Consider the following 23514-nt stretch of genomic DNA (forward strand, 5'->3'; position numbering starts at 1 on the left):
CACACACACACACACACACACACACACACACACACACACACACACACACGCACGCACGCACGCACGCACGCACGCACGCACGCACGCACAGACAGATAGATAGCTCCCCGGAAACTGCGGGAAGTCATGTAAGAATACTAATCGCATTAAACGGAAAGCATTAGTCTATGTCGGCCCATCCTATACCAAAGCAGGCGTACGCATGAAATGTCTCTTGATTAAAAATATAATTACTGTTTTTTACTCCTCGCCGCCTCCTTCTTCATGTTTCCGCGGTACCGTTGTGCTGCAGAAGCTGTTCTAATGTTACCATTATCATTGTGCTCTTAATACCGCTTCCTAAAATGGCGAGAAATTGGGCACAGGAAAGAACACGTCGGCGGGCCTCTAAGAAGGTAGACCTTGATGCGCGCGCAACGATCTGCTTCCTATATGTATCACACATATACCATAATTAGCAAAAAATACGAACAGAAATACACACATACACGAGCGCGCACGCGCGTTACCACCAACGCGTTGAAAAAAAAAAAATCTAACCAAGCATATTTTACATGTACTGATGATATTCAGCCGGCGGTGTTCACAACAACGCTCATGAGAACAGCTCCCAAGTGATCCAAAAAGCAACCACAGCATCACTGAACCTTTAAATGATTGGTGTTATGTCCGTTCAATTAAGCTGGATTTATTTTGTACACCTTACAAAACGATGCAGTGGTAATATGCAACTTAACGCATAAGCAGTAGCGTAAACGTTGTATAGAACCTGTCCACGCAGCCTTAAGATCAAGCCATTTCAGGCGACAGCAGGGTCCAAAGATAATCTACTCTTTACTTTGCACTACATGCTAGAAAGAGGACTAAAGAGTTTGTTATGCTCTTTGTTTTTATATTGATGAAAACTTAACAAACTCACTAGCTGATTTTTGTTTCCTGTTTGACTTGCTACAAAAGCGATTACTTAAACATTTAGTGTTCCCCGGAAATGCATCGCGTAATTAACAAACCGAACGCTCGTCGGTTTGACCTTCTTGCTTTTCATCTTGCGGCTTTTCATTTCCCTCAATCTAACCACCTCTTTTTTTCCTCTTTTCTGCCATAAAACGAAGTACTAAATTTTGTCCTGACAAGTGCTCTTTACCTTCGTTTACTGGTCATTTCTCGCATTGCCAACATCTTTTTCTTGTATAGAATGCAGATGGACGACCTCATTTGTCGTGCATATTGATAGAAAACGTCATCTTCGCCGTTATTTATGAACGCGCTTGCGCACAGTTGTCCGATTTTTTTTCTTTTTTGTCCTGGTCAGCGAGCCACCGACCACATACCACGATATTGCACAACACTATCGCCTCGCAGGACGGATAAAATCTCCACCTCATCTCAAGCTCACCAAGGGACAAGAAGTCTCTTGGCGCCGACTCCAAACGCACCCCTTTCACAATCCACAAATATACACACACTTTTACCCTGACTTGACTGGCCCACACTAGAGCACTGCACGGGCTCAGATTTACCCGAAAGCCCGGGCCGGGTAGGGCAGTTTTTTCGCGGGCTCGGGCCAGGCTCGGGCACGGCATGTGCTTTTTGACCCGGGCCCGGGCCGCGCTCGGACTTTCTGGTGGTGTGCATGTATCGTGCAGCGAGTTACGCTCGCGCTTCTGGACTCTGAAAAACATGTCTTTTTCGGCCTCGGACCGGGCTCGGGCCTAAGGTAAAAGGGTTGGTGGGCCGGGCCGGGCGGGTAACGTAGAATATTTCCGGGCCCGGGTCTCACCATAAAACTATTGGTCGGGCTCGGGCGGGCCGCCCAACGTAAAAACGAGCCCGGGCCGGGCTGAAAAAATCAGCCCGTGCAGTGCTCTAGCCCGCACTGCTCATTATGTGGGTCCATAGCCTCTTTAAATCCTATTCTGTGGGACTGCGGGGAAGACCCCCCCCACCAGATCTCCTGGCCGTTCCCTCGCTGAAGAGTGGGAAGCAATACTCCGGCACCCGAGCCTGGAGGTTCAACTTTGGGCCATCAAAAGAGCCGAGGAAGTGGATGCAAGGCATCGCCTGGTAGCCACCCCTTACTAAGCTAAATTTACAAAATAAAGTTGTTTCGTTCTCCCTCCGACAGTTCCGAGCTTTCTACGTCGTTCCCTCCAACTCGGTGATGTGAGCTCGCTGCTCCGCTAGAACAATTAAGAAAGTTGAGAAAGCAACGTGCGGGTGGAAAGAAGCATCAGCAGTTTGTCGTCACAAGCCCTTCTGACCGTCGCAGACATGGGGACATTCTCTGGCACGTACAAAGCGCGAACACGTGTGCAAAAAGAAGAAAAAAAAATGGCGCCTGTCCTCGCTGTATCCTTTGTACAGCTACCGCTGCAGCTAACTGTTGGTAGACGCAATGAACTGTAAACTCAGCAGGAAAGTGATCGCCAAGGCCCTACAGAGAAACCACGTATCGCTCCCCCCCCCCCCCCCCCACACACACACACACACACACGCACACGTACATACTTCGTCCCTTTCGCCACGACCACGGCGCGGCGCTGCGTCGACGACGTGAGCCAGGAACAAAGAAGAGCAGCAAAGCGTTCACCACAGCTGCGGTCGCGAGAAATCCGGTGCGCAGGACGGCCGTCACGTAGTTCTCGTTAATCAGCTGCTCCGCCTTGATTCGCTTAATGACCACTGCCGCTGCCGGCGCCTAGGATGCCCCGTCCTCTGCCACCCTGCCTCCTCCCACCTTTCCCCATTCCGTTCCCTACTTCCAAACTCTTCCTCTACCGCTTGGCGTCAGAAGCATATACGTAGAAGGCAAGTTGGCATGTTCTGGTGTGGTGTCTGTTTGCTTGTCGAACCGACCTTGGGGTGTGTTCGATGATGAGGGCGAGAGCGTAGCGTGAGTTCTATCGAGCGAGAAAATCCCCACACTACGCGCGGGGTTTTTTCACCTTATGTGGAGAAAAAAAAGGAGAAAACGTTAGGCCTTGCGGGAAGGGCGGCTTTCTCTCTCGAAACTTTGGTAGTGTGACAGTGTCGTACACGTCAGGTTCGGGGAAAACGAACTTGCTGTACTTACCTAAAGTGGTTGTAAGCTGTCAGCGCCCGTGTTCATTAATGAACCATTCGCTCGTATAGCCTTTCCGATCGCTCGTTGACCTGGTCGTAGTCCGAATTCATTGTGTCACACATTGCGTGTCGCAATGCCAGCCTTGCGCGTACTTTATTGCATTTACATCTGCCTCTATTTCTGCGCCTTGGATCTTCAGCGTGCTTTGCGAATGCATCATTTCATAAGTTTTCTTTTTTTTTATAATCGTTCTACTTTGTACAACTTACTTTTCTCGGAATTGATTGGAAAAACGCAGTGCTGCAGAACGGTTGCTTTGACAAATCAAACGCGCGACGCATAACACGAGTGGTAGAACGAGCTTCGTTACAGAATCGGTATATGCAGTGTTACAAAATTCCAGGGCAAAGTTTAATCAAAAAATGCGTCCTTGGCGCATACGCCCAACGGAATAGTTCAGCTATCTTTGTTTACTTCGAATATTTTCTTTAGCGCGCTTATTTATGTCATAGACTTCAATTATGCGCAATTTAATCATTACTTACTATAAAGCACACCTCAACATGTTGCACTTATTCAGAAACACCTGATAGAGTTCATTTTAGATTGTTCTTTCTTTCATTTGCAGGAACCTCGCGACGTAAAAAATATAGTTTGCTATCACCCGTCTTGCTTGAAGCTCCCTTAATAATTTTTTATTATGTGAAATATTCTACTTAACGTTTGATATAATTTATGGCGCTTGCGGCAATTACAGAAATCAAACTTACAGAAATCGTGTCTGTATGACAAATTCTCGGCAAACAATATTTAGAAATATTCGTCCCTACAGTTTCCTATACGGAACAAAAATATGTCTGAGTATCTCCCAGCGGCAGCTTGGAACGGTAGCGGTGTTATTGCGAATTACGGTGATTCTAATATATTATGTGGTTATTGCAATTTCAAATGGCTCAAGGTCAACGGGCTATCACTGTGCTCTATTCAGCTGTAAAAGTGAACTTTGGGAAGCGAATGTGAAGCATAACTTCAGCCGCGGCTACTCTATGGACTCCGCCGTTGCGGTTGCAGGCAAGTGTCGTTATTGAATTGCCAGCATAAATACAAATGACTTAACAGCCATAGGCTTCATCACGCGTAGGTTCAGATTTTGTTTCCGGGAAGTGCACGGTGACGAACTCGGCACCTATAATCAACCTGTGATAAAAACTAAAGGTGCGTATTGGAGTCGTTCAACTAGTGCGAATGGACCAGGTGCACGCACATTAAGGTTAATCTTTTCAAATGTGTTCTAAGATTATCGTACTTAGCAACCAACGTTCTGGTGGAAGTTAACCGCGGGGACGTACGTACCGACGAAGAAAATGACGTGTTCTTTTAGAGCGCCGCTCTTAGGCGACCGTTCCTTCGTTGAGTGTCGGCCTCGGCGAGGAAGAAAGCCGAGGACAAGGGTACAGAGAAAGCATGAGGAGTAAGCGGCGGAGGACGACGATAGTATGGTGAAAGGGTGAGGAAAGCGGAGTGCCGCATGAGCTGCCAGTGCTCCACGGCGGCGACCCGCTACGAGATGGCGTCATAGTAGCGTGTGCCGTCACCTGTCACCGATGACGTCCATTACTAAGACAAGCGTGAAGCGCGCGTCCACCGATACCATATATGGAAACAAAGCGCTGGCGTGGGCTTCGGACCCACTGCGCATGAGCTATTTCGCTCGCGCCACCGCCGCTAGAGAATGCGCCCCGCGCGAGCCACGCATTACTGTGTGCACGCTTTCTTTCTGAACAATGAGCGACGCAAGCGGCGGAATTCAAAATAGCTAAGGTGCTGCGCTCAAATTTCGCATTAGGGAGCATCGTAATCGTCGGTGAATTTTTTCGTTCTGTAACCAAGGACCGTGTGGCCGTGTGCCCACTGCTCTTTGGCCACATGACCTCTTCCGCGCTTCCGCATTTCCCTGGCAAGCCACTGTGGCCAACGCCCCGCATAGCGCGCTCTATTACTTCAGAGAATAAAGTTGCAGGCAATAGTTCTTCGTTTTCCAGCTCTCGCGAGTCAGCGAAGAGCCCTTGCGTAGGCATCACTTCAGACCTAAGAGTGTGTGTTTTCTTGCAACGGTTCGCGTGTGGTTGATCGTCGCATATTCACGGTCACTGTCACCAGGTCGTTTTCCGGGCAGTCGTGTTATTAACGACCATTTTAGACGCGTTATTTTGTAGTCCTGAAGTTCGATTCGCTGACGTCAAGTAAGCAATGCTTTGAAAATTGTACCGCGAAAATTTTAGGAGCGCTACACCGACTCAAACTTGTTACCTCTGAGCTTTGATAGCTACCTGGATTGGGACGTTACGCTGGCGCGGCCTGCGGCATAACACACGGAGATGTCTGACTGTTGTCACCTGAATGATAGCTTAATAGAGTTCAAGGTTACACATACAATAATTAGACGTTTCACGTATGCTGGCGTGCTACGTATCTACACTATTCATACTTGACTCGCATGCTATTTCGATCGCGAGCAGAGTTGTGGCCGCCACTCTGGGCACGCCACCGTTTAACATTGCGGTGATATCGTAGCTCAAGCTTAGTAACGACGCGCTAAGACCTTTCTTAAACGCAAAAAAATGTGTACACCACTCTGGAAAACACGAAAACCTGCAACTCGTCAATATCATGCTCGCTGTGCACCTTCGAGCGCGATGCCACACACCAGCATGGTGTCATGCGGTAGACGGCGCTATGATCGCAATATCGTGATTGATACGACCGGATCTCTTGGAGTCATAGGTAATGGTACAATGACGATGTTGAGAAAAAAATTGAGGTGGTGTATACTAAAATGCTAGATAAAAAACATGTATAGCATACCTGATTAAATCAAGCAGGCTAGGTGACTATTTGTCATGGCCCCTTTTCGAAGGGGATGCCGCTAAATGATCATCATCATCGCGGCGCCCTCAATCAAATTGTCTATATTCTCTCTCAGAAACACGAGCTTCAATTTCAAGCCTGATAGGCTCTGCGATATTGCGTCGGATGCGGCTTGTGATCGTCCATGGGATGGATATATTGTGACCACTATTGTAAACTTATGCTCTGCCGTGCTTAACAGCAGCATGCACAAGTCTTCTATCGCGAAGTTGGACGATGACGCCAGCAACCTGGGGTAAATCTCGACAGCGGTAGTTGCAAAGATTATCAATGAACCTCGGACCCCTTGCTACGGCTTCCGCAAACTAAGCGCATAAGCAAATGCGATGTGTTATTTGAAACGTCTTATAAGCAAGCAACGAAAACATCGAGTATACAGTCAGTCGTCTGCTCCTCTATGCAACGTATTACTACTCTGAATCGTACGTCGGCCCTTACTAACAGCTAAGGGTTGCCTTACCAGATTACAAACCATCAAACGGTTCACAAACAACGTTCAGAAACTACGGACATTCCACATGTGGTTTTGGCGCTGAAAACAGTTGCATAACAATTTGTTGCGTATAATGCACGGCGTGGAGCCATAGTGCGTCCTAAAGCACACTCTTTAAACTTATTTCAAGAGTGAAAAGAGGCACCACAGAGCGAGTATGATCATGTGCGATACATAAGTCACCTTATCTCCAAATACAAAAAACACTAACAAATACGCGGATGCAGAGCTACACATATGCGCTCCGACGCCATTTATCGATCGCCCATTTTCCTTCATCGCCTCTTCATCTCGCATTCATGTCCTTATCAAGGTCAGAGATGTTAGAAATTTAGAGGAAGGCAGGAATGAGTTCCGGACGCGACACTTTGGCTCCTTCAGGGGTAGTCAGACGTTCCAGCGCTCAGCATGCGCTGCTGGCAGATGGATGATGAAGCGCCTGTTCAGCCGACGTTGCCTGCGTCACGAACCTCTAGGGTTCCTGCAAAAAAAAAAAAAAACGAAACGGGAACCAAATCGGAACTTGCACAGGAAGAGCAACCATGCTATTGGAACTCCATGTGATTGATACTAACCTTTGCCATTCAGCGTACTGGTAAACCTAGTTGGCCTGCACCAGTTTTGAGTTACACTAAAATTTGATAGCAGGGTCAAAAACAAAGTTGAAATCTGCAAGTAGGCATAAAGAGAGCCCCATGTGCCCAAGTGACTACGCCTAACATGATTAAGCCAAACAGCAGTTATGAGCCACCGACTCGTTCTTACATAGCAGCACATGAATTTCAGAAGCCGTTGTATTGCTTAAGTATTAGAACTATATGGGCAAAAGGCAACAGACTACGGACGTGATATTTTCCATTCATTCTCTTTTTTTGCATTAAATGAAGGTCATAGCATTGCAAACCCTAGAAAAAATACGAGCCCAAGCTTCAGAGTGCCCTAAATATACAATAATAGCTTTCCTAGAGCCATTTTTGGTTTCGTGTCCCGCGCAGGGGAGTGGGCTTATTGCTGAGGAGTCGAGAAGGCGATCGAGTGAGCACCAAAACATCGCGAAGTCCTGCTCCTACGTGACCCCGGTTCTGCGTCCCGACGTCACGGCACAGTCACCTACTGGAACAGCCGGAAGTGGTTGTAGAAAAGCTGACATATTCAATTATTTATGGTGCTCTGTAGCTTCTCAGTATTTATTCTAGGGTTTCGAGTTCCCGGTCCCTCATATGACGCAAAATAAACATTGAGGCAGAAACCACGAGAGATGATTGCACTGTCCGCGACAGCTTTCTTCTGCAACCTGCTTCATATCCGCATGTCATCCGATAATGATAATCACCAAACCTTACGGGTAAATAAACGGGTAAATAAAGAACCAAACCTTACGGGTAAATAAAGAAGACCGTCCTCGGTCTTCTTTCTCTTCCCCTTCTCCCTTCCCCCAGCGTAGGGTAGCCAACCGGATTCTTGACTGGTTAACATCCCTGCATTCCTTCATCTCTCTTTCTGCTCGGCAAGACCGCAGCCAGCGCATACCGAGTGACCCAAGCTAGTAGAGAACGTAGGTCACTGGGTGTCTGCTACTGTTTATTGAGCGAGATCGTCGAACCATCCAAAGTGGGCGTAGCAACTAAGCCCATGTATAGACTTAAAATTAAGAGTGGAAAGTATCAGGGCAGTACTGCTTTGACCCTGCGAGCTCCTTGCGTGAAATCTACCTTTCAGCAATGGAACCTACGCGCCAATTAGAAAAGAAACAATGGACGTGAAGTATGCTAATATAGTTGAGAGTGGCATGGGGAAATTGATGTAGCTTTTGTGACGGCCACACACAATTTATTTTAGCACAACTGGGCCAATGCAAGCAAAGCTCGAAAAACTTTTTCCCCCTTTTGTTATCACTTAAGGAAAGGGATCACGTGGTGTTATCGCGAGACACGTGCACATAAACAGAAGTAAACCGCGGAGAATTTCGGAAGTTTTTACTTCGTAAGAAAGGAGGACGCCAGAGTGCAAAGTAAAACAACGGTTGGTTTCTTCTTTTTCCTTCCCACCGATGACGCCAACTGTACGACCATTTTGTCTAGAGCGCAGAGGAGTACGTGCGTTATACAGATAACCTGTCACGAATAAGCAAACGAGAGCACATAAATTCTTTAGATACCACTGCAGTCGCGCTATAATCCGACATCACTAAAGTTGATTTACAATGTGCCCAAAGCGATGGTGAGTTTTTCAATTTTTAATGAATTGGTCGGTGAACTTCATGTTGCCTCAAACATGAAGGCTGAAATGCATTTTTTCCGCTATAAAGGGTATTTTTTTAAATCGTACATATTTTTTTTTCATAAAAACCCTATGAGCGTATTGAAAGTGGCTTATTGCAGAGGAGTTCTTAGGTGAGGCGGGCATCATCATCATCAGCCTATATTTATGTCCACTGCAGGACGAAGGCCTCTCGCTGCGATTTCCAACTACCCCTGTCTTGCGCTAGCTTATTCCAACTTGCGCCGGCAAATTTCCTAACTTCATGACCCCGCCTAGTTTTCTGCCGTCCTCGACTGCGCTTCTCTTCTCTTGGTATCCATTCTGTAACTCTAATGGTCCACCGATTATCCATCCTACGCATTACATGGCTGGCCCAGGTCCATTTTTTCCGCTTATTGTCAACTAGAATATCTGCTATCCCCGTTTGCTCTCTGATCTACACCGCTCTCTTCCTGTCTCTTAACGTTAGGCCTAACATTTCTCGTTCCATCGCTCTTTGTGCGGTCCTTAATTTGTTCTCGAGCTTCTTTGTTAACCTCCAAGTTACTGTCCCATATGTTAGCACCGGTAGAAAGCAATGATTATACACTTTTCTTTTCAACGACAGTGGTAAGCTCCCAGTCAGGACTTGGCAATGCCCGCCGTATGCACTCCAACCCAATTTTATCCTTCTGTAAATTTCTTTCTCGTGATCAGGGTCCCCTGTGAGTAAGTGAGCTAGATAAACGTACTCCTTTACAGGCTCTAGAGGCTGACTGGCGATCCTGAATTATTGTTCCTTTGACAGGCTATTGAACATTATGTTTGTCGTCTGCATATTAATATTCAACCCCTCTATTTCACTTTCTCGGTTAAGGTCCTCAATCATTTGCTTTAATTCGTCCCCATTGTTGCTGAATACGACAATATCATCTGCAAACTGAAGGTTGCTGAGGTATTCACCGTTGATCCTCACTCCTAAGCCTTCACAGCCTAAGAGCTTGATTACTTCTAAGCAGGCATTGAATAGCATTGGAGAGATTGTGTCCCCTTGCCTGACCCCTTTCTTGATGGGCAACTTTCTACTTTTCTTGTGGAGAACCAAGGTAACTGTGCAAGCCTTGTAGATATTTGCCAAGATATTCACGTATGCCTCCTGTACTCCTTGATTACGCAATGCCTCTATGACTACTGAGGCGGACATACTTTGCTGCTAATAACGTGAACTTCTGGAAGATAATGACTAATGTGTTACCTTTTTAATTAGCACTTTCAGGTCAGTTGTTCAAATGGTAAAATTGGAAGTGGTTACAGTTTAATGTACCTACATTTTTTAACTAATAAAAATTGCACCTTATTTGCAATATTCATCAACAAATTTCAAAGATCTGTCCAGGCAATATCGAAAACGAGGGCGCAGGGAGTTCTGGAAAAGCTGTCCTGCTATTGTATTAAATGGAAACGCACGCGAAAAAAAATGCGATTCAGTTTGAAACTGAATGTCGAGGCCAGTCGGGGCAGAAATGCGCTTGGAGGGTCCATATATAATTGCTACTGCAATGAAAGCACCCTCTACATAGAAGAACTAGTGTTAATAGTAACAGCTTAATCGGCGCATCGCACCCTTCAATCGATGAACTCCGAAAGTAAATGGAAGGCCGATCAGTACGGATTTTGCGTAAATAATAATTAATCTCCTGAGCTGCAAATCAACATTTCCACGAAATACGAGATACTTAGCTCCAAGCAGTTGTATTCTTGTACTGCCCCTTTTCACTATAATTTCGCCCAGTTCCCATGACCTTAGTGTTGTGATCCCAAGATATCAATTACGCGCGTGACCCCGGCCCCTCCCAAACGCACACACACTCGCTCCCCTTGCTTCATAAGTGTCTTGCGAAAGGAAGAGGGCAGGGTTGATCTAAAAGAAAACGCTGGTAGCTGATATTCTAGCGCATAAAGAATGTCTAACAGAGCTGAGCTGGTCCTATGATAAGCGTAAAAACAGGTGAAAAGTGGACCGGGTGTCACAAGAACGGATACGCAGTCGCAACCGGTAGATTTAATGTTACGATGAAATTACAGCTCTTGTATAGTAGCGATGGAGTCGGGGGACACAAATACGAGATCGCGGTTGCTCGGAGAGTCGTTCGTGCCGCAGAGTACATAAAGGAGCTGGTGATGACGGCGATGATGATTACGATAAAATAACGATGATGATGATATGTATAATAATATAAATACATCGGTGAAATCGCCATTATCTTAGCTGCTTTCTAATTTGGAAAACTGCATCTTCTGATAGAGGTTTACAATCCCAATGCAGAATGAAGGAGACGCACATGCCACAGAACTTTTTTCTTTTTTTATGTAAGCGTCAGTAACACTAAAACCTAAAGCATGGCGTCTTATCTCTGCCACATCGAAAGCGATAGTCAAAGTCCTGCAGTATTTGTCTAGATAAAGTTGCTTATGGTGCTCTATGCTATACAACTTACATCTCCTCTCAAGGAACAAACCATTCAAAAAGCCGGCTAGATTTCCAAACTTCACAACCAAATCAGCAACAGCCGTAAACTTTGGGACAATCGCAGTGTTTTTCGTTCTTACAGATTGTTGTTACTATTGTTACAGATTTCAGACCTAGGAAAGTTAAGTGTGTGCGCTATGATATTAGTTCGCTCGCAAATGATACTCGAGATTATAGAGCACTGCACGGGCCGATTTTTGCGGCCCGGGCCCGGCCCGGGCCCGTTCTTACATTGGGCGGCCCGCCCGAGCCCGATCAGAATTTTTATGGCGAGACCCGGGCCCGGCCCGGGCCCGGAAATAATCTACGTTACCCGCCCGGCCCGGCCCGCCACCCCTTTACCTTAAGCCCGAGCCCGGCCCGAGCCCGACTCGAAACTGGCCCGAACCCGGCCCGAGACCGAAAAATACATGTTTTTCAGAGTTGAGAAGCCCGAGAATAACTCGCAGAAAGCCCGAGCCCGGCCCGGGCCCGCGTCAAAAAACCTGAGCCCGGCCCGGGCCCGGGTCAAAAAGCACACGCCGTGCCCGAGCCCGGCCCGAGCCCGTGAAAAAACTGCTCTACCCGGCCCGGCCTGGCCCACGGGCCGGGCCGGGCCCGGGCTTTCGGGTAAGCCCGAGCCCGTGCAGTGCTCTACTCGAGAAACGGCTGAAATGACGCTATCAAGTACGAAAGCACATGCTAAAGCATTCACAATAAGAGGTGAGAACAACAAATCACTGAGTGCGAAATTTTGCCACGTGACAGTGGAATGCCACGCGACGGAAAGTATTATTACAGAGAGCCTAGACAGCATTAAGACTCCACCGAAAGCTTACCCCGCACAGATAGCTTCTTGGTAATGGCCGCACCCGACACGAGGCAAGCCGCCATGGCGCTCACGGGCCCACTCAGCGACGGGGCTGTGCTCCAGCTGCCGTCGAGCGGTGAATAGCGCTCTACGGTGGATACGATAGTCTTGCCTGCGATATGAATGTCCATATTGCTTGGACAAGGTTGACGTGCCAGAGGCCATGAATGACTCTAGCGTAAAACATATTCGCGCAATAATTGAACGGATGCAGCGCACCACGAACCATTATAAATCCTTCGCTTGTGCCAACGTGTTATTTGATGTGCCTTAAGATAGCGCTCACCTCTGGCGTTCGAGATGTTATTGCTCTTTCTCTTTTGTGTTTTTGTTTGCTTATTTCTTTATCTGTTTGTTTGTTTGTGCAAGCTTCCCTGTTTCCCATGTCTGTGCCTAATGAAAGCATAACTTGGGGCCTCTGAAATGATTTTCATTCAGGTTGCGTTTATTACATATGTGCTGTTCTCGTGACCCTGCTATCAAGACTCCTCAAGTTTGTTGAATAACCCGAGCCTGAATTTCGTCGCTTTTCGCTACAGAGCAGCCAGATCGAACGCTTTTTCTCGAATAACTTTTCTATTTCTCTATTCAGGTCGCGGAAAAAGACGGAGGGCAACTAATGCGGTCCGAATTGCGTACCACGTTCGTGAATTATTCTCTAACCGCAATGCAGTCTTTTAGTGTAATTTTGCAGTCGCAAAACGGTGTGCGCTATTGTATCTTATTAAAAATAGTGCGCTATTTTGTCTTATACGTTACATGTAATAACTGCTCAAACGAGTGAAAAGGAAAAAAAAAAAAAGAAACGAGCACAGCATCACAGGACGCCTTCAGTGTTAACCACATTAAATATGTTATCTCCGATTTATTTCCCTCCTAGCGTCAGTTGGACTATGCCGCGATCTTTCAGGCACGCACTAAAATCGCAGTTCAAAACAACCCGCGATGGTGTCCGTGTGACATCAACATTTGAATCGGTTACACTTCAGACCCAATGGAAGCGCAGGCATCACCCACGAAAAATTAGATGAATGCATGCAAGAACGAGACATCGTGTAGCCAGTTAGAAGTGAGTCCAGCCACAGAAAATATAAAGGAGATGCGCATACGCACCATTGTAGCCACCGATGACATACAGCTGGTCGTCGAGCTGTGCGAGGGCGAAGGTGCTCCGGGGTGTCTTCAGGTGAGCGACGCTGTGCCACTTCAGTGGAACTGTGGTCCGGCTGCGGACCACTGTGAACAATGAAATAAGACGAATGCGAGTTTAACGAGCCATGGCCGTTGTCGTCCGACTATTCTCAGTTTATGCTTGTTGGAGCGGCAGATATGATAAAAATAATTGTTAACTAGGCTCTCAGCGCGCTCTTTAAGCGGGAATTTCAATTTGAAATTTCAAGTTTATGTTGTCTATGTCTTGCACGCATAACTGATGCGTGCCGCCATCAAAAGAAAAAAGAAAGGTCTACGGAGGTTTTTGTTCGTGCAGCTTTTTGCTTCCGTTTCCTTCTGCGCTATAAAGTGGAAGTAAACAGATTGCTTCGTTAAAATTGCTGCCTCTAAGCCTGTGCCACCAACATTTTGTAACGGGTTGTGTGACGCCGAGAAGTGGGCTGATATTGATCCTGTTTAGCCTGTGCCTTTTTATCGGGTCGTCAAGAGATGTAGGCCGAAGCAAAGTAAAATCAACTAAAGAGAAATAATAAATGGTCTTTCTCACGTGTTACAGAACGAAGTTAGATCAACACTTATTTTCATTTTAAACTTTTTATTTTTTGTTCCAGACCTAACTGGGTCGTAACGCTCTATGTATCCACGAGTGCTCAAGGCGGCGCTTCCTCGCGTCGACTATGCTACCGACTTCGCCTGAGGCTCGTGGCTTTGTGTCTGCAGCGTTCCTGTTACCTTCATCCACAAATCACAGTGCCACCGCCAAGGAGGTGGTCTTGGTGGACGTGTGGATGCCTGGACATTCTGTGACGATTCTACGGACTCTTCCTCTGCTGTGCTGCAGATCGCGCATTGCGTCGAGACACCTGCCACATCATGGGCCACCCAAAGTGGAGTGCGCAGGGCTCCACAGCGTCCCTCGGCCGTTAGGTGGCTGCCTGTTGAATTGTCATAGAATTCTTCGCAGAATTTTTCTTTTGTTTTATGTACACAGCCAGCGAATGCTTCCTTTTCGCCGCCATCATTCTTTCTACCGACTCCAGTCGTGGGACTTGCTTGCGCAGCTCCGTCGCTGTCATTGTGTCTGGACCGCCGGTCGCCACATCGTCTGCGCAAATAGCGGGTAGGTTTTAACGGCTACTGAGGGTGCGTATGTGCTTTTGCCATTTGATGGATGTGCTGGAAAACGTGATGTGCCCCTTATTTGCTTGGCCAGGTTTGTGTCTGCCGGCCCCGCGACCGCGATGTGCCTTTGCTGTTGCCTCCTGTGCTACGAACGTAAATCATCCCTCGTCTTCCTGGAGTGCCTTCTATTGTTTTGTACTTGTACACACCCAGAGACATGCGGTCTGCACCTCTTTGACACCGTTCCACGAATTCCTTCGTTTCTGACGATACGCAAACTGCGCGTTTCCTGGATATGATTTTCAGCGCCAGCGTGCGAAGGCTGAAGGAAGATGTTGACAACACAATGCGCTAACTTCAACAATTTATTCACAGAAAACCCACGATTATACACCATGCACAGTAGGGGATCAATACGGCCATCTGAGTTTTCCAAAAAAGGCTGCTTCTTCATCTAACAGGTCGATAGAAAGAGTACTTACACAACTTTGACCATGCACCTTGATTGGGGTGGTCAAATTATTGAAGCCTGCGTCTCAATAATCTCGCGCACATCTTTATCACTGTGCCTGGCCAAACCACACAAACAAAGAAGCGCAGCCATATTCATGAGAGTGAACACACATATGACCATCACGGTAATTTTTCATATTTAAACTATGCTCTCTTAAGCGGTCATTAAGACACCGTCTTGTCGGTCCTATGTACTTCTTACCACACGACAGCGACACCTCGTACACCACTGCCTCTTCACAACCCACAAAAGGATTTCAATGTCTCTTTTTACACCCAACGGCAGATTTCCTGCGCGGGCCTATCAACCGACGCACTCTAATAAGTGTTTTGGGAGCTTTTGTGCTGACGCGACTAGCAATAGTTTTAAGACAGTGTTCTTCTTTCTGGGGTTTTATGTGTCATAACCAGTTATGATTATGAGGCACGTCGTAGTGGAGGGCTCCGGATAAATTTTGACCACCTGGGGTTCTTTAACGTGCACTACAACGCAAGCACACGGGCGTTTTTGCATTTCGCCTCCATAGAAATGCGGCCGCCGGGGCCGAGATTTGATCCCGCGACCTCGTGCTCAACAGCGCAACGCCTTAGCTGACGAGCCACCCCTGTGGTGTGGCGTCCTGTGTAGGTAGGGCACAACCGCAACCTTTATTTTTTTTTTGCGTCTGTTCATTTGCTGTGTGCTGAGTGCTGTTCTGTATACGACATCGTTCCGTCAAACTCTCTGCTGCGTATACCTGCGATAGCATGTCTTTTTTAAAACATGTCCAAGAAATAGGTTCAGCAATGCTTCTTTTAGGAAGTTTTTAATGCGCGGAGTTATACGGTAAGAAGGACTTATTAGATCTAGGCTAATACCGGGTGTTCAAAAGTAAGTTTTACAGAATTTTTAAAAATATCAAGTGGCAGGTAGCATAATTCTTATTGAGCTTGGTCATTCGAAGAGGCGGACATTAGTAGCACGAGAAATCGAAACACATAATGAACTTGCTATCACTGTTACGTCAGCCGAATCGGCATGCGGAAGCTGCCCTTGCGCCGTGGCCCACCTTTTCTGGTGGGCCACGGCGGGGACCAGATTGCGAACGTTGAAGCGGTACTTCATCGTTTCAAGGAGCATGGCATCAAGCTTCGTGCTGACATATGCAGATCTTCTGAGTCATAAGTAACCTATCTTGGTCACCATATCGACACAGAGGGATTGCATCCGCTAGAAAAAAAAAATGTTGACGCTATAAGGCTAGCTCCGGCCCCAGGAAACGTCACCGAATTGCGATCAATTCTTGGCATGATAACATTTTACAACTTCTTGCCGAATCTGTCTACGTTGCTCACGCCGTTATATCGGCTTTTAGAGAAACGAGCGAAATGGGTTTGGGGCAAGAAAGAAAAGCCAGCTTTCGAAAATTCCAGGAATGTGCCCTGCACTGCACCGGTCTTAAGTTCTTAACCCATTTTGACCCAAAACGGTAGCTACTCTTGGAATGTGACGCTTCGCCGCATGACGTCGGAGCGGTGCTTTTCCATCGCATAAATGGTAAGAATAGGCCGATTGGATTTAGATCTTCGACATTGACCGTAGCCGAAAGGAAATACTCCCAGATCGAACGCGAGGCCTTAGCGCTGGTGTACGGAGTTACTCGGTTCCGGGATTACCTACTGGGACGTCAATTCACGCTGGTCACTGATCACCGCCCCTTGCTAGGTATTATTGGGGGCGATCACCGGATGGCCGCTGCCAGATTTCAAAGATGGGCTCTGTTGCTGGGAGCTTACAAGTATAAATTGATGTTTAAACCCGGTAAACTGATGCTCAACTCCGATGCACTGAGCTGTTTGCCACAAATGTTGCAGGCGCCGGAACCAGCAGTGGAAGAATGCGATGACATGGTGCTCGCCGTCGACGGACGGGACCATCCCGCGGTGTCAAACCAGGAGTTGAAAGCGCTGACAGCAGCAGATCAGATGGTATCAAGTGTTTGCCGGTATGTTATCGAGGGTTGGCCGTCACCACGGCCTGTAGGAAACGTGGCACTGTCCGAATACTACAAACGGCGACACGAATTGTCCATGGAAGGAGGTTTACTGTTCTGGGGCCATCGGGTAGTAATCCCCAAAGATGCTCGTGGGAGGCTGTTAAAAACTGTTACACGAGGCCCACCAGACAGTTTCAATCATAAAGACAGTGGCAAGGTCTAGTTTCTGGTGGCCCGGTCTTGGCAAAGCCATTCAGCGTGTTGGGGATGAATGTCGCAGCTGTGTACAAGCTTTACTCATGCCACCGACACAGTAGCCTGTAAGCTGGTCCAGTACGAAAGAGAAATGGTCGCGACTGCACATAGACTTCGTGGGACCCGTTAATAACCGTATGCTTCTAGTTATTGTGGACTCGCACAGCAAGTGGATAGAAGCTCTACCGATGCGTCAGGCCACCGCTAAGAACACCGCGGACGCTCCTAGGACGTTGTCAGAAGTTTAGCAGATTCGGACTGCCTTATACACTGGTCTCAGATAACGGCACGCCAGTTTTACCGCGTCAGAGTTTGACCGCTTTATGGTACGAAAGGCATCACGCACATTCGCACGCCACCTTATCCACAGAGCAATGAATTGGCAGAGCGCACCGTCAGAACTATAAAGGAAGGTTTAAGGAAAATGACTGGAGTGGATCTCGGGATTGCCCTGGCTAGAATTTTCTGCTAGTACGGGAACGCGCCGCAGCCTTCGGGGTTGTCTTCACCAGAATTGGTTTTGGTGTACAAGGTGTGGACGAGACTAGACATGTTTTTTCCATCCAGGAACCAGAAACCAGACAGCACATCGTCGGAAACCCACCCACGACACTACCTGGAGTTTCGCCCCATGCGACACCATCTACGTCCGCAACTACGGAGTCGGGGACAAGTGGACACATGGTAAAATCAAGTCTACTGTGGGTGCATGGTTGGTGACTGTTCAGACAGATGAAGGTGCGGTTCGCAGACACACAGATCAAGTGCGCAAGCGTTATGCCGACACATCCGGGGCCCCATCAGCCGAACCCCAGGAAGACCCGATGGCCACAGAGGAGAGGGCGCCGGATTCCAGTACCGCGTCGGACGGCTCAGAAGCCCCGCCCCAACTGCGGCGTTCCGCTCGTACGAAGAAGCCGGTAGAGCTCTACGACTATTAAGAGGAAAGGAATGCTGTCGCTGTTCCGTCAGCCGAATCGGCATGCGGCAGCTGCCCTTGCACCGTATGCCACCTTTTCTTCTTTCCCATCTCCCCCTTCCCCCCTTTTCTATATATTTCCGAGACGACAATAAAACGTCGCATTTTGACTGGAGACACTGTCTGATTTCGTTCCGGATGCACGGACTTTTCCATCGGCTCGGCTATAGAACTAATTAACAAAGATTGACTAATGAACTTCTTTGTTAATTACTTTACAACACATATTGTAATCTGGGGAGATTGCAAGACGCATCCACTTGAAATGAATTTCCAGGATGACACCAGCTTCGAGATATTATTTCCGAAAGTGTGGGACGAAATACATGGGCATTCCAGTTACTTTTGTGCTTCACTTTATAAAACAGCATTTTGGTAAAAAATTAAGTGGAACAATAGCGCATTTTTATACGGCGAGTTTATGGCGCATATCTCCAAAGTGGTGTCATTCTGGAAATTCATTCCAAGTGGACACGCCTGACAAGTTCGCCAGCTACAATTCGTGAATTGCAATATGTCTCGTAAAGTAATTAATAAGAAGTTAAGTAGTGATTTTTGTTAATTCGTTGAATATGTGTTTCGATTTCTCGTGTTACAAATGTCCGCCTCATCGAATAACCCAGCTCAGTGATAAGAATTATGCTACCTGCCACAGGCGATTTCTAAAAATTCCGTAAAACTTATAAATGAACACCTTGTATATCCAACACGTGTGTTGGTCCGTGTACTCAATCTGGATATATAAAAACCGCAGTGCTCATTCGGCGGTCGATTCAGTCAAAAAACGTTAAAACGTTTATCTAGTATAGAAGGTCCGTCCAGATTAAAAAGAACCAAATAGTCATCGACATACCTGAACACTTTAAAAACGCTAATATCAATCAATGCAGCTGACAAGCTTCTGCTATGATGGGCTAAAAATATGTCACTAAGTAAGGACGCCAAACACATGCCAATGGAGACACCTTGCTCCTGAATAAATACACTATCATTCCCTTCTGCATATGTTGAGTTGAGATAAAATCGAAGCAAATCTAAAAACCCCTCAATGGATAACCCAGATGAGTTTTGAAACGCAACTGTGCCGAAGACATCAATGCACTCGTGCACGGAAGTTAGTAGTTTATTATGATGCAAAGAGTAGTACAAGTCCTTTATGTTAAAAGAACACGCAGAAAAATCCTATGTAAGAATTTTCTTGCAGGAAATCTACGACTTCCTCTGCGCTTTTCACCAAAAACGGGTCGTCAACGTTCAGAGCTTTGAGTTTTCTTTGAAAGAAGAGTGCAGTCGCTTTTTGTCAGGTCCCGTTTCTCGAAACTATTACCCTTAGAGGGCACTCGCGTTTATGCGTCTTGTCTGCAGTGAACAGCACCGTACGGCTTTGTCTTATTCCTGTGTGCTGCTATAACCCAGTCTTAATATAACACATTGAGACCAAAGTTATTTCCATACTGCACCGAATTCGCTCAAATTTTGCTAGCTAGCTGTGAGACGTGTACGGTTTCACATGCAATTTATAATTTAATATCAAAAAGTTGCTGCCAGGGCTCCTTTCAAAGCAAAGCGTGCTCAGAATAGTGTGGCTTCCTTCATAAACAAAGTGGCTAAAAGTACTCCCCCCTCCTCTTAACCGTTCCACAAAAGTCAATAAACTAATTTTCATTCAATTTCGAACATGTTGCCTTATCACGCAATACGCAATAATACATTGCAGCGTGATTTAATATTATAGCGTAGAAGTAGGGTAAAAAACGTGGGCAGCTTGGCACTAGTGGTGCAAGGCTGGAGTAAACAGCGGAGCTGGTGATCGACCTAGCTTATTCCAGGTTTTATTAGCGGTACATTCAGCTGAGCCACCCTGGCACCGTGGCAGTGCAGCGGAAATTACGCCAAACACCACCGGAGTTTCACGTTTCGCTCCTGCCAGACGAACGTGCGAGCCACCAAACGGGAGTTTGCGACGGTAGCGCCCTCTGCAAGATACATGCCGTACGCGAAGTTAAGCAGACGACGCTCTATTACACAGGCCACTTATCCCTTGGTCTCGCCGCGATTTGCAGACGCGAACAAGGTCAAGCATTTTATTGATGACAGATGCTTGAAATATGAAGTGACGAATGACTCTTGCCATTCGAATGATTTTTGGGGTACTGGGATGAGCCTGCAAACTGCGCTGGCAGCCTCTTGCATGTACTCCGACTTAGCCTTAATTTTTTTCGGAACTGAAAAGAAACAACGGAAACGAAAGTTACAGCATTAAACGTAGAAACTGATGGTGCAGCTTCATGCACCTCATTATCGTATGACGCCGTTACATCGGTGATGAAATGTTCGTCTTCGACGGCTGCTCTCCTCAGAGTCTCCTCCTGATTAGCAGCGCAGATCAATTGTGTGGTCTTCGTTGACCGATGAGCTACTAGATTCTAGCAGCGAAAATAGTTTTGTGCGAGACACGCAGAGACACGGCTTACATCGTAACTGCCTGCTACAAAATGGCGCCTGAACTGAACGGCTCGCTTTTAGTCGTCTGCTGCCGCGCACTGCTCGACAGGATCGCACCGCGCTCCACCGTCGATCTCCGCGGTGGCACGGTGGCGCACACTCGTGTCGTGTTCGCCCCAGCCGTACGTGCGCCACCACACGCGTGGCGCCCAGACGAACGTGAGACACCGCGCGAGTGCACTGAAAACGGCACGAGTGCCGTCAGCCGAAGGTACCATAGGCTTGGCTATGTTTTGCTAGGAAATGCCAAGTGCTGCTAGGCACGGTATTCCGAATCGGCTCGCCGCCGACGCGCAGATTCTCGCTCGGCCGCGTGACGCGCTTCAAGATAAAAATGAAGCCAAGATAAAAATGATCGACACCTCAGACTTTTCGTGTCAGTCTGGCTCTTTTCAGGATTAAATAGATGCACCGATGTTTACAAATGTTTCAGGCTCGGTTAAATACGAATAAACGGTGCAGACAGCTCCTAAAGTGAGGCTGATGGAAAGCACGTATGACATCAATTACGAACACTGTGCAATGAAAACCGCGTTTAAAGAAATGTTTTTAATTTTGGCCTGTTGTCAACGGGAATCGTATGGTATACTTTGAAAAACATTTTTGCTAGAAAGGCGACACTACGTACAATGAAATCTGTATCATTACGGCCGCAACTTCCCCCTGCCTGCGTTCGTTTCTATAATTACTTCCTCGCGAAAAGAAATATAAATGAAGGCTTACTTAAAAGAGGTGCTGTAGAAGTTACTTATATACATATAAGGAAGATGCCTTAATCAAGCGATCTCCTCGATACTGTTCTTACCACCGTGGCATACATTCAGATGACTGCGGGTAGCAATTAGACAAGGAGTAATGCATAATAAATAATTTAATCATAGAACCGAAAAACTTCGACAATGGCAGCTAGTAAGAGACCTGAAGACCGTCGTGTGAAGTCATAACATCTTTCAGTAGTGCAAAAAGCTCGCGCTGTCAATATCGTCAGAGTAGAGCCTTCATATTGCCACGTAGTAGTGACGGCGGAGAAAATAGTCGCAAAACTGTGAATGACGAAATGGACTTTTTATTGGGCGAACCTGTGCCCACAAAAGCAAGTTGCACTCGAAGCACAACGATAGCGGCGAACATAGCCGGCGATCGTCGAAATCTGGTCAGCGGCGAAACGCGTCGGCTTTTATACATGTGTCATCGAAGGTTCCAGAGTAATCCCTGGTGCCCGCGTGTCTTCCAGAAAGTACTAGGCAATTCGCGTCGCTCATACAATCAGATTACATTAGCGTCGGTGTCAACTGACCACGGATAGAAGCATCGATAACGTTCGAGAAACATCCAATACATGCAGGCGTGTCCTGCGCCGAGCGATAACGTTTAACATTTGTTATCCTGTGAAAAGCGGTCACCGGTGAAAGATAAACAAGTACACGTGTGAATAACCTCCCCTTTAAAAACATCTTCCCGATGCTAAAAACACGAAAGCAAAAACAAAACCACGCCTAATAAAGAAAAAACAACAACGAAGCAACAAATCATCGGGTGCAGAAAGGCTTAAGACGCACCACGTGGAAGACTTCAGGTCGTGCGCGGCGCCGCTGTGATTGCGAAATGCCGTCTGGCACGACATCATTGTCCAGTGCGCACAATACGTCGAATAGGGTCCGAAATAGCGTCGTAACAGTTTCTCGCTAAATCCTCATCGGCGTATCAGAGTCCAGACCCAAACACGGTCGCCGGGCGGGTACTCGACGTAGCGTCGTCGAAGATAATAGTTTCGGTTATCGGTCCTCTGCTGGTTCGCAGGCGGGCGAGCTTTCGACCTTCGTCGACAAGCTGCAGGTAGGTGGCAACGTCGAGATTGTCTTCGTCGGTGACGTCCGGTAGCATGGCGTCAAGCGTCGTGGCCGGGTTCCTCCCGTAGACAAGGTTTAACGGCGCCATGTGCGTCGTTTCTTGCACGGCCATTTTGTATGCGAAGGTCACGTACTGAAGGATGACATCCCACGTCTTGTGTTCGACGTCGGCGTACATTGCCAGCATGTCGGCGATGGTCTTATTTAGGCGCTCAGTGAGGCCATTCGTCTGCGGGTGGTAGGCGGTGGTCCGACGATGGCTTGTCTAAGATCTGCCGTAAAGGCCGTACCTCTGCCGGTGATGAGGACTTCTGGGGTACCGGGACGCAGGAGGATGTTCTAAACGAAGAATCTGGCTACATCGGCAGCACCGCCTTTGGGCAAGGCTTTTGTTTCGACGTAACGGCTGAGGTAGTCCGTAGCTACGACGATCCATTTATTCCCGGACATCGACGTCGGGAAAGGCCCCAGTAGGTCCATCCCGATTTGCTGGAACGGTCGGCGAGATGGTTCGATCGGCTGTACACGTCCGGCTGGCCTTGGCGGCTGGTGTTTTGCGTCGCTGACAGTCTCGGCATGTCTTTACGCAATGGGTGACGTCGGCAGTGGGGCGAGGCCAATAGTATTTTTCTTGTATCTTCGCGAGGGTGCAGGAAATACCGAGGTGTCCAGCCGTTGGTTCGAGAATAGAGAGCCTACACTAACAACCTGGGACCTCTTCCGAGCCGCATTCCTGGACACCTTCACTAGCGTCGTCCGTAAAGAAAGAGCTGCAGCTTTGCTGGGAAACTGTGTACAGCTCCCGAATGAGAGCATCGGTATGTGCACCAAAGAAATGACTCGATTGTTCCGGCACACTGACCCCTGCTATGCCCGAGGACAAGAAAGTTCGCTTGCTCATGCGGGGAGTCAAGCCGGAGTTATTCGCCGGACTGATACGGAATCCACCAACGACAGTCCAAGACTTTCTGTCGGAGGCTACGGGAATCGAGAAAACACTGGACATGCGCAACCGGCAATACAATCGCCGTTCGA

General features: G+C 47.5%; 1 protein-coding gene across 2 annotated transcripts in view; it reads right to left on the reverse strand.

The window, feature by feature from the left end:
* Positions 1-6871: 6871 nt before the first annotated feature.
* The window catches only part of LOC119440266 (kelch-like protein 10), a 55967-nt gene continuing 39324 nt past the window's right edge, over positions 6872-23514 (reverse strand). The window contains exons 5-7 of one of the 2 annotated variants that reach the window (XM_037705191.2): positions 13220-13342; positions 12075-12218; positions 6872-6966 (exon numbers count right to left, since the gene is read on the reverse strand). In XM_037705191.2, the coding sequence (XP_037561119.2) occupies positions 6929-6966; positions 12075-12218; positions 13220-13342 (305 nt within the window). In that variant the 3' untranslated portion in view covers positions 6872-6928. Of the gene's footprint in view, positions 6967-12074; positions 12219-13219; positions 13343-14158; positions 14385-23514 lie in introns of those variants that run through there. The other variant, XM_049661507.1, reaches the window with a different exon arrangement.

Source organism: Dermacentor silvarum, chromosome 2 (genome assembly GCF_013339745.2).
Source record: "Dermacentor silvarum isolate Dsil-2018 chromosome 2, BIME_Dsil_1.4, whole genome shotgun sequence".
Classification (NCBI taxonomy): Eukaryota; Metazoa; Arthropoda; class Arachnida; order Ixodida; family Ixodidae; genus Dermacentor; species Dermacentor silvarum.